Below are 10,299 nucleotides of genomic sequence, written 5' to 3' on the forward strand. Positions count from 1 at the left end.
GCGAGGGTCAAAGTTCTTGTTGATTTGTTAGCGGACCATCCAAAGAAGGTAAAAATGGATATCTTTAATGAATCTACTGGTGAAACAAGGGAAGAATGGGTTAATATCAAATACGAAATGCTACCTAAATACTGTAAGGAGTGCAAATTACAGGGCCACGACTTGTTTGAATGTTGGAGGTTACATCCAGAACTTTATTTTGAAAAGGAGGATGCCAATCAAGAATCAACATGCAAGGATAAAACTATTGCTAATGTGCAGCATGCAGTGTTGCCTTCTATTGGTAAGGATCTTGGCAAGTCAAATGGTAATCCAAAGTAACAATGGAAAGAAGTACGAGACAATCGAGTAAGGAAAAATGGGAATCAACATGTTACAAGCAAGGAAATAGTGCTAGTAAATCAAGCTAATGATCAATAGGTGCAAGGTAAAGGCTTTGGGCAACAGATGCAGGGGAATGGTGATAAGAAGGTTGTGGTACAAGAACAAACGGGCAAGGAAATTGTTCCTGTAGATACTAATATTGGGCAGCAGAGTCAAGGAAATCTTGGTTGTCAACAGACCCATAGTGCTGTAGGAAAAGAAATTGTTCCAGTGACGACCAATGATCAGCAATCACCTGGTAATGCAGTGGAAAAAGGAGATTATGAGGATGTGGTTCATAATCAGCAAATCCAAACAACTAACATGTTTGCAGCATTAGAAGATCAAGATGGTGAAGAGCAAGATAAAAAGCAGATGGTCGAGGTGGATAACAGTGTTGTAAACAGCCCTGCAGGTGTTACAGTTAAGAGACTTAATCCTAAGGCAGTTGCTTTCTCTCCTAAAACTGGAGATGGAAGTACTTTAAAGAGAAGGAAGGATACTAGTGCAAAACAGAAGGAAAAAGGAAAGGAGGGTTTTCAAAAAGACTCAACAGCAAACTGGGTGAATAGAGCCTTTGAGGAGAAGTTTGGTGGACTTCCTGTGTCGCTAAATGAGATAAATGATTTTAGGCATTGCATAAACACCTGTAACTTGACTGATTTGGGTTTCAAAGGTAGTGTGTATACATGGTGGAATGGGAGAGGTGAAGATGACTGTATATTCAAAAGATTGGACAGATGTTTAGGCAATTTGGAGTTACAACAGAAATGGCCTAATATAGAGGTGACTCACTTGTCCAAAACAGGCTCGGATCATAGTCCAATGATTCTGAACTTTAATCCTGATGTGGCACCTATCAAAAAAGCTTTCAAATTTTTGAACTTTTGGTGCAAGCATATAACTTTCAAGGAGGTGGTTATACAAAACTGGACAGCAGACTTCATAGGTGATCCATTTTATATGTTCAATCATAAACTGAAAAAACTGAAAAAAGCACTATTAATATGGAGTAGGGCAATGTATGGAGACATATTCCAAAAGATTGCTAGTCTTGAAGAGGTGGTTCTTGTACATGAAGCACAGTTTGAAAGGTTTCCTACATATCAAAATAGAGAGAGGTTACAAAAGGTGCAAGCAGAGCTTATTTGATATCTGGCATTGGAGGAAGAATTTTGGAGGCAAAAGTCGGGAATGGCATGGTTCCAGGATGGTGATAGAAATACGAAGTTCTTTCATGCTCAGGTCAATGGCAGGAGAAGAAGATTATAGCTAAAACAAATACAAGATACTAATGGCAATTGGTTAGAGGGTAATAATGACATGGCAGATGACGCAGATAGGTTCTTCAAAGAACAGCTCCAGGAAGAAACAACTACTATGTCCTTTGATATTCTTGAACATGTACCAACACTGGTAGATTATGCCCAGAATGTTGAGCTAATTAAGCAGCCAACGAAGGAAGAGGTCATACATGCAGTTTTTGGATTAAATGGTGATAGTGCAGGGGGTCCGGATGGCTTTACTGGGTGCTTCTTTCATACCTGTTGGGACATAATTGCGGAAGATATGGTAAAAATGGTACATGCCTTTTTCAATGGACATGAGTTGCCCAGATATATAACTCATACAAATCTAGTGCTTCTGCCAAAAAAGAAATAGGTGGTCACCTTTTCAGATATGCGACCTATTAGCCTTAGCAATTTTGTTAACAAGATATTTTCTAGAGTCGTTCATGAAAGGCTAGCAGTGTTACTTCCCAACATAGTCTCTGAGGAGCAGGTTGGCTTTGTAAAGGGTAGGAGCATTGTTGAAAATGTTTTATTAACCCAGGAGATCATCACAGATATAAGGTTGAGGACAAAAGCTGGGCCAAACGTTGTGATCAAATTAGATATGGCCAAGGCATACGATCGTTTGTCATGGTTGTTTCTAACTAAGGTGTTTAGGAAAATGGGATTTGGGGAAAGATTTATTGGTTTGGTGTATGGAATTGTAGCAAACAACTGGTACTCTGTGTTGTTAAATGGGCAGCCTTATGGTTTCTTTAAGTCGACAAGAGGGGTGAAACAAGGGGATCCTATTTCACCAACTCTATTTATCTTGGCTGCAGAAGCTCTGTCAAGAGGGCTGAATGCACTTCACAAAAATTTACACTTCTGTGGCTTTGGCTTGCCCAAGTGGAGCCCAAAGATTAACCACCTTTCATACGCAGATGACATTATCATTTTTTCATCTTCTGATGCAACATCGCTGACACTGATTATGAAGGTTTTAGCAGGTTATGAGGCAGCTTCTGGGCAACTTATTAACAAGAGTAAAAGTGCAATCTATCTTCATCATTCAGCAGGAGAGGAAGTAGTGGATAAGGTGCAGAGAATAATAGGTTTTAACAAACAGGAGTTCCCTTTTACTTACCTTGGTTGTCCAATTTTCTATGCAAGAAGAAGAATGGATTATTACCAAGACCTCATGACTAAAGTGCTGGATAAACTACAAGATTGGAAAGGTAAGATGTTATCTATAGGAGGAAGGATTGTATTGATTTCTCATGTGCTTCAGACCATGCCAATTCATCTATTGGCATCAGTGAATCCACCTCCTTACGTGATTAACAAATTACACAAAATATTTGCTCAATTCTTCTGGAGCAACACTATAGGGGTCTCAAACAGACATTGGGCATCGTGAAATAATTTATGCTTACCTTGTGAGGAAGGGGGTGTTGGTTTTAGATCCTTCCATGCAGTATCCAGTGCTTTGTTCTGCAAGTTATGGTAGAATTTTAGAACAAAGCCTAGCTTATGGAGTTCTTTTATGAGTCAAAAATATTGCAAGAAATTGAACCCTCTGATTGTTCCTTGGAGAGATGGTTCACATGTATGGAGGAAGATGTTAGAGTGTAGGGACCTCATTGAACATCAAATTTTGTGGAAGCCTAATATGGGATCTACACTCTTTTGGTTTGAAAATTGGACAGGAATTGGTGCATTATATTTTGTTACTACACCTGACTTTGTATGTGACGAATCCATTCAGAACATATATGATGTTGTAGTCAATGATCAATGGGATGAGGTCAAGATCAGGGAAATATTACCAGAACAATTGGCAAATCACATTCTGCTGCATATAAAGCCTCCAGTCGTACATGATGCTCTTGATAAACCACTGTGGATGTTGGAATCAAGAGGGGAATTTACTGTGAAATCATCTTGGGATTATGTGAGGATAAGAAATCAGCCAAGTAATGCATACAGATTCACTTGGGTGAAGGGGCTACCTTTCAAAATTTCCTTCTTTATGTGGAAGTTGTGGAAAAATAAACTACCTTTGGACGATTTTCTCAGAAAAATAGGGTACCTTATGGCTTCAAAATGTTGGTGTCGTTCTGAACCACATGAGGAGACAATGCAACATCTTTTCTACAGTTCATATGCAGCCACTAAGGTATGGAAATATTTTCTAGGTCATGCAGGAATAAATGTTGATGGAATCACACTTCATCAAGCTATAACCAAGTGTTGGACTGTAGAAGTGATTCCCAGATTGAAGCCTACACTACAAGCATTACCAGCTGTGATTGTTTGGGAATTATGGAAGCGAAGGAACAGTTATAAACATGGGGAACCTGTGACTATTAATAGAGTTATTAACCATATATCTACCTCTATGAAGTCATTAGTCAAATTCAGAAAGCCATCAATACAAAGAGTCCCACACAGATGGCCAGATTTGTTAAATAAAATGGAGTCCTATCTGCCCAAACTGAAGTATACTAAGGTGATGTGGGACTGTCCTAGCCCAGGTTGGATCAAGGTGAATACAGATGGAGCGTCTAGGGGAAATCCTGGTAGAAGTGAAATTGGCTATGTATTAAGGAATGAGGAGGGTGACCTAACATATGGCTATGGGAGAGAAGTGCAGGAAGGGACAAATTCTGAAGCTGAAGCACAAGCAATCTTGGAAGCAATGAGGTTCTGTATTGATAATGACTACATACTTATAGAACTTCATACTGACTCCATGATGTTGAAGAATGTACTAAATAGAGAATGAAAAATACCTTGGAGTATATATACACAGGTGGAGGAGATAAGACAACTGATGGCAAAAGCTAATGTCACTGTGGTGCACACATTTAGAGAGGGGAATTGTTTGGCTGATCACTTAGCCAATTATGCACTGGATATGGGACCTATGGTGGCACATAGTTTCTGGGAATTGGACATACAAGGTAGAAGGATAGTGAATAATGATAAAGTACAATGTCCATATTTAAGAGTAAAAGTAGCAAGGAATTAGAAGGTGAGGAGGTTACAAGGTGGAATTGCAGTGTGCTAAGGATAGGTTGACATCCAGATATGAAGCAGGATGTTAGTATGATGGAATGCTCAATTGTTAAAGAACTGAGACTGATGGAAATATTCCAGGAAGGAACAGCAACAGTGAGCAGGCAGTATAATTTGATGCAGATGGGAATAAAGCGGAAGAAACAAGAGAGCATGGGTGGTTTTGACCAAAGCCGTATGGAGGAGATCAAAACAATCAGTTTTTACACTAATTTTTTTGCCTTTTTTGCAGGAAAACAGTCAGGATTAATGATATATCAAGAATTTAAATTTCAAAGGGTGGTATTAGTATTTTATACTCATTCCCTTGAAGGAGAAATCATGATATGTATTAGTAGACAACCTTGCAACAGAATTACAGTGCTAGCCAGTTCAATTAATGAAGAAAAGAAAGTGTTTGGAGGTCTACAAACTCTTTATGAATTCAAGGGATCACATTGTCTTGAAGAAGAAATGGTGGCTTGCAACAGCATTGCAGCAGACTGCTGGACAATAATGTCTATGCATGCGAAAATCTGGTGTTGGCATCAAAACATTCATTTCTAGAGATCGCCACCAACAATGCAGTTATGCGAAAATCTGGTTTTGGACATACTAATTTACATACACAAAATTGTAACAGGGGAAGTATTCTGCAGGGCATGGCACTCTTCAAACTTTGGCATCAATATAATGAGGTACTGGGCAGTTGAAATGCTGGACAGTGGGATGGATAGAGCTTATTTCTTATCGAGCAAAACATACAAGAATGGGCGTGACAAAGAAGAAACAGTGCTCAATGTAACTGCTATGCAACTAATCATTCTGCACAGAAGGATATCGAGGAAAGATAAGATTTTGAAAGGAAATATGTACTGGTGCATACACATGGATCAATATGAAGTAGTAGCGGATAGATTTAATTGAAAGTATATTGGCAATTACACCGCAGAGGCAGTACCAACAATACATAAATTCATGGGTTATCATAAACTATTTACTATAATTAGTTTTCATATTGTGATATCATTGTTGAGCTATCAACTCAACTTTGATAATAGGTCATATGTAATTCTCAAATTTTATGCCTTTCATTTCATTAAACATCCGGACAAACTAATTGTATTGGTTTTATTGTTTTACTTATATATAAAAAAACAGTCCTAGGCGCTCAGTCTAGTGGATTTACCAAAAAAAAGACTTAGGGACTAATTGGCAAAATACACAAAATGTAAACCTAGACTCTAGACCTATAAGACCCTGGAGCTAAAAAATACACAAAAAAAGAACACCTGGGGAAAGGCTGACAAGCAGCGCCGCAATAGAGGATCCCATACGACCCCCTATATTCTCGTCTTCTTCATCCCCTTCCCAAGTCAATCTTCATCTTCACGAAAGAACCTACAAAATACTCCAACTCCAAAGACTCAAAGCAGCAGCGGCGACGACCCCACCTCACTGGTCTTCTTCTTCGTCCCCACATCCACCAACGACCACTCTCACGTCGGCCTGAACCAAACAGCCATCTCCACCTTTCTCCTTCAACCATAACACACCCAAAGCTCCAATAACGAACCCACATCTCTCCGAACCCCTATCTCTGACCATACTAGCAACTAGCTGCAAAAGGAAAGAAGAAAAGGAGTTCGAAAAAACAGTAATGAAAACAGGGGAGCAAGCAGAAACGTCTGAAGTTGTGTTGAGTGGAGGTTTCCGGTGCCGGTTCGAGTTCCATCCAGAGGTCATCGGTTGTTGTTCGAGATTTGAGTTTTCCAGCAGAATTTGAGGGTGTCGTCGTTAGGTTTGTCGATTTCACATTTCTATTTCAAATCTGCTTCTTGTAGCTTTTACAGTTTTTTGATTCTCTTTCGAATATTGCTCTGTAGTTTTTTTGGAATTGTTCTTTTTTGTGAATATTCTTGTTTGGATGAACATGTGAAATGTCCTCTAATATTCTGACTCCCTATGTGCCCTCGCAGAACAGGACGCTCATTTAGTTATAATCAATATTATTTAGCGTAATGAGAGTCTACTTATTTGAAAAATGCTATTATACATTACCATTTTGAAATGCTAGTTTGTTTACATTCTTATTTTAATTTTACATTGTCCTTGTTTGGAAATTGGAAATAGAAGATACTGGAAACTAATTTGAACAAATGATCCAAATGTTAGTCGAAAAGGGCGTAAGAGGAAAGTTGGTCTTAGTAATTGTTCTTCCAATTCGACTATGTTGCAGTTGGATAATGCTAAGTTCTTGACTTATCTTCCGGAATTGTTTGAGCAGATTTTTTTCTGCTGGTATTTCTGCGTGTAGGTTTAACTGTCTTGTTAAAGATGAAAATGTTCCATTAAGGGGGTTATGATTCTAACTGGTTGTAACGCGTTTGAAAATGTTAGAATGCTTTAGTCTTGCTCTTAGCTAATCAATTCACCGTGATTGTGTACATGTTCACATGACATAATTACGATCCTTTAAGGATAAATTGAGATGTGCCATGACAAATAAAATCTCAAACTCATGGCCCTCACTTAATTATTTTTAATCCTTTAGAAATCGAGGTGTGACATTAGCGAAGTTTTCATGGCCCTTGCAAACTTGAAGTGCATAGGTGCTTTAGGCGCGTGATTTAAATTAATTTCCTAAACTCGGGTGCGCATTTATGTGATCCAAATCCAAATCTCAACGTTAGATAAAATGTGTTGCAGACTGCGGGTGCATTTATGTGACGTGGTTGGAGACATATTTTAAATGACGTTGCAATCTTCCTTTAAAAATGAATAGAAGTGGTTAAAAAGTTAAAATTGCACATAGGATTAAACATGTTTAAAATCAGATAATTAGGCCAATAATAACAATTGAGCGACCGTGCTAGAACCACGGAATTCGGGAATGCCTAACACCTTCTCCAGGGTTAACAGAATTCCTTACCTGGATTTCTGATTCGCGGACTGTAATATAGAGTCAACCTTTTCCTCGACTCGGGATTTGAACAAGTGACTTGGGATACCATAAATTATCCCAAGTGGCGACTCTGAATCATTAATTAAATAAATCTCGTTTCGATTGTCACTTTAAGTTGGAAAAAACTCCCTTTATACCCCTTCGGGGGTATAAGTAAAATGGAGGTGTGACACTCCCAGCCTGGGCCCTCGTACTTCTACAGGGAAGAAATAAAGAGTTACGTAGATGCGCAGAAGAGTCAGAAAGAGTCTCATGAGAAGATAGCAGCATCAGTGACTAGACTTGAGACAGCCTACGGCAACTTGGCCAAGGCGCATGCAAATCTCCAATCAGACTTCAAGAAGGAGAAGGAGAGGAACAATAAGAAGAGCAAGTTTATGATAAAAATGTGGAGAGGAATAAAGTTCATCTTCAAATGGGGAAACCCAAGAAAGAAAATACCAGTGGGGGACAAAAATGATAGCGAGGAGTATTCCTTCATGTCAGAAGCTGTTGGTGATGATGATGATGATGAGGCTACGAGTTCAGCACAACATTGATAAGCCGTCCTCCCACAGTCTGTTAGTCTGATGCAGACCTCAGGGAGACCCTCAAACTATTTATGCTTTATATTTGATATTGTGCAGTGAGGACACTACAATGTTTTTAGTTGGGGTGGCTGTAAGAGTATACTGTATTCATGTTATGATATTGTGTGCCCTTGCCGGGCTTATTTTGTTGATATGGATATTGTGTACCCTTGGCGGGCTTATTGTGTTGTTATGGATATTGTGTGCCCTTGTCGGGCCATTTTGTGTAGCAGGTGCTCTTGCTGAGCTTGTTGTGATTAGTCTATTTTTAGCTTTCTTTCGTTATTTATTTTCTTTAGTAGCTTGTTGTTATTTGTATTAGGCCCTTTTATTTTAGTATCCTTTTTAGTAGTTTTGTTCTTTGAGTTTTTTTATTATTTTCTTGGGTTTTCTTCATGCTACGGTTCTTTCCCAAGGAATATTTTTTTGAAGTGAACCGGGTGACTTTTTCCTATGATAGATGGCGTGACAACGTTATTAAGGGAATTAGTCTTGTTTTGATAGGAGGAGACTTTTGGATTATTTGGTACTAATAAAATTAGTCTCTTGTATGTGAAATGTGAATTAAGAATACCCCTCCGAATTTTGGTTTTGAACTAAAACAAGTAAGTTGCATGGTGAAGAAATTTTTGTGATAAATTTTTGGCTCTTTTAGTGACTCTTTGCCCACTAGTTTGAATAATATTGCTCTAGATGCTCTTATTAGAAAATTAAATTGATCCATCTTGATTAATTCATGTGCCATGTGTGTTAGTGTTTGTACAAATAAATCTTGTGTTTACTTCTATCATCTAGAATTTGCCCGGTTGGTCTTTCAACGCTAATGATAGTATGTTCGGTTGGAAGGATGATCTTAGGCATTCTTTGTGTTATTTGCAAAACCACTTTAGCCTTTCAAGCCTACCATTGCATAAATAATATCACTTGTACCCTATTTGAGCCTTTAACCTTTTCTTTGGCCACCTCATTACAAACCTTTCTCCTTTTGTAAAATAATTCCCTATTTTGAACCCGTCCCTCCTTGAACATTGAGAATGAGGCTAAAAGCCTAAGTTGGGGGTGTGGTGTCAAAGTGAAAATTGGTAAGGTTGTACATTGAGTGTAGGAGCATATACCTCAAAGTGTTCACATTAAATTATTCAAGCTCCAAAAGAAAAATATGTATATAAAAAAAGAGAAATATATGTATGTATATAAATATGGAGCCTTGAAGAAAATTAGAGAGGTATTTAAGGTGGTTCTATGTTGGTACTAGATGCCAATGAGGCTATGTGGTTTGAAAAGAAACAAAGTGCAAAAAGAAAGACAAATGTGAGTAGTGTTCAAGGAGGGTAAAGTCACTTGTATCCAAATGCTTATCCGACCCTTCCCTAAACCTACATTACAAGCTTATGAAGTCCTTATGGGATCTCCAACCGAATGTTCTTGAATATGCGATGAATTAAAATAAGGGCAAGCTTATGGTATGAGATGTTGTAACACTTGAAATCTTTGTGAGAGTGAGTATCTTTGTAAATTGGTCCCTTATGTTGTATTGTAAATATAGTGATTTTGGGACTTTCTTTCTTGTGAGGGCACATGAATTAGGAAGCATTGGTGAAATTGAGTAAGTTGAGCATATGTAGTGGTCTAGTGCTTTTGAGTCACTTTTTGAGGCTTACTCATGTCACTTGATTATTTTGAAACTCCCTTGCACATTCTTGAAGTTGTTTTTAAATGAGGGAGTTATTCGGGTAAGATGCACATACTTGAGCCTAATTGTTAGTACCAACCAAATCCATAAGTATGGTGCTTAATTGGAGAATGTGATTTGTAAAAAAAAATAGCAATACTACTTGTGTTTTAAATGGTAAAGCCTCATTGAAGTGTTGGTTTTGATATGCTTGAGGACAAGCAAAAGCTTTAAGTTGGGGGTGTTGATAAGTGGTGATTTTACCACTCATTCTAGTCTCTTTTCTTTAGCTTTTATGTCCTTTAACTATAATATGAGGTCTTTTATGGTGTGTATTATTAGATTTTTAGGTAAATGATGCCATAAAGTGATTTGAATTTAATTGGAGTAGAATTGAGC

At 38.1% G+C, this 10,299-nt stretch overlaps 1 protein-coding gene and 1 long non-coding RNA gene across 2 annotated transcripts; both read left to right on the forward strand.

The window, feature by feature from the left end:
• Window positions 1-1,686: 1,686 nt before the first annotated feature.
• On the forward strand, window positions 1,687-4,422 carry LOC142176224 (uncharacterized). Its single transcript, XM_075243348.1, has 3 exons — window positions 1,687-1,935; window positions 2,026-2,872; window positions 3,344-4,422. The coding sequence occupies exons 1-3, from the start codon at window positions 1,687-1,689 to the stop codon at window positions 4,420-4,422; spliced, it is 2,175 nt and encodes a 724-aa protein (XP_075099449.1).
• A 1,558-nt stretch (window positions 4,423-5,980) lies between these two features.
• LOC107811453 (uncharacterized) lies at window positions 5,981-8,513 on the forward strand. Its single transcript, XR_001653918.2, has 2 exons — window positions 5,981-6,495; window positions 7,862-8,513. It is a non-coding gene; the product is annotated as an uncharacterized LOC107811453 (long non-coding RNA).
• Window positions 8,514-10,299: the final 1,786 nt, after the last annotated feature.

Source organism: Nicotiana tabacum, chromosome 3 (assembly GCF_000715075.1).
Source record: "Nicotiana tabacum cultivar K326 chromosome 3, ASM71507v2, whole genome shotgun sequence".
Lineage (NCBI taxonomy): Eukaryota > Viridiplantae > Streptophyta > Magnoliopsida > Solanales > Solanaceae > Nicotiana > Nicotiana tabacum.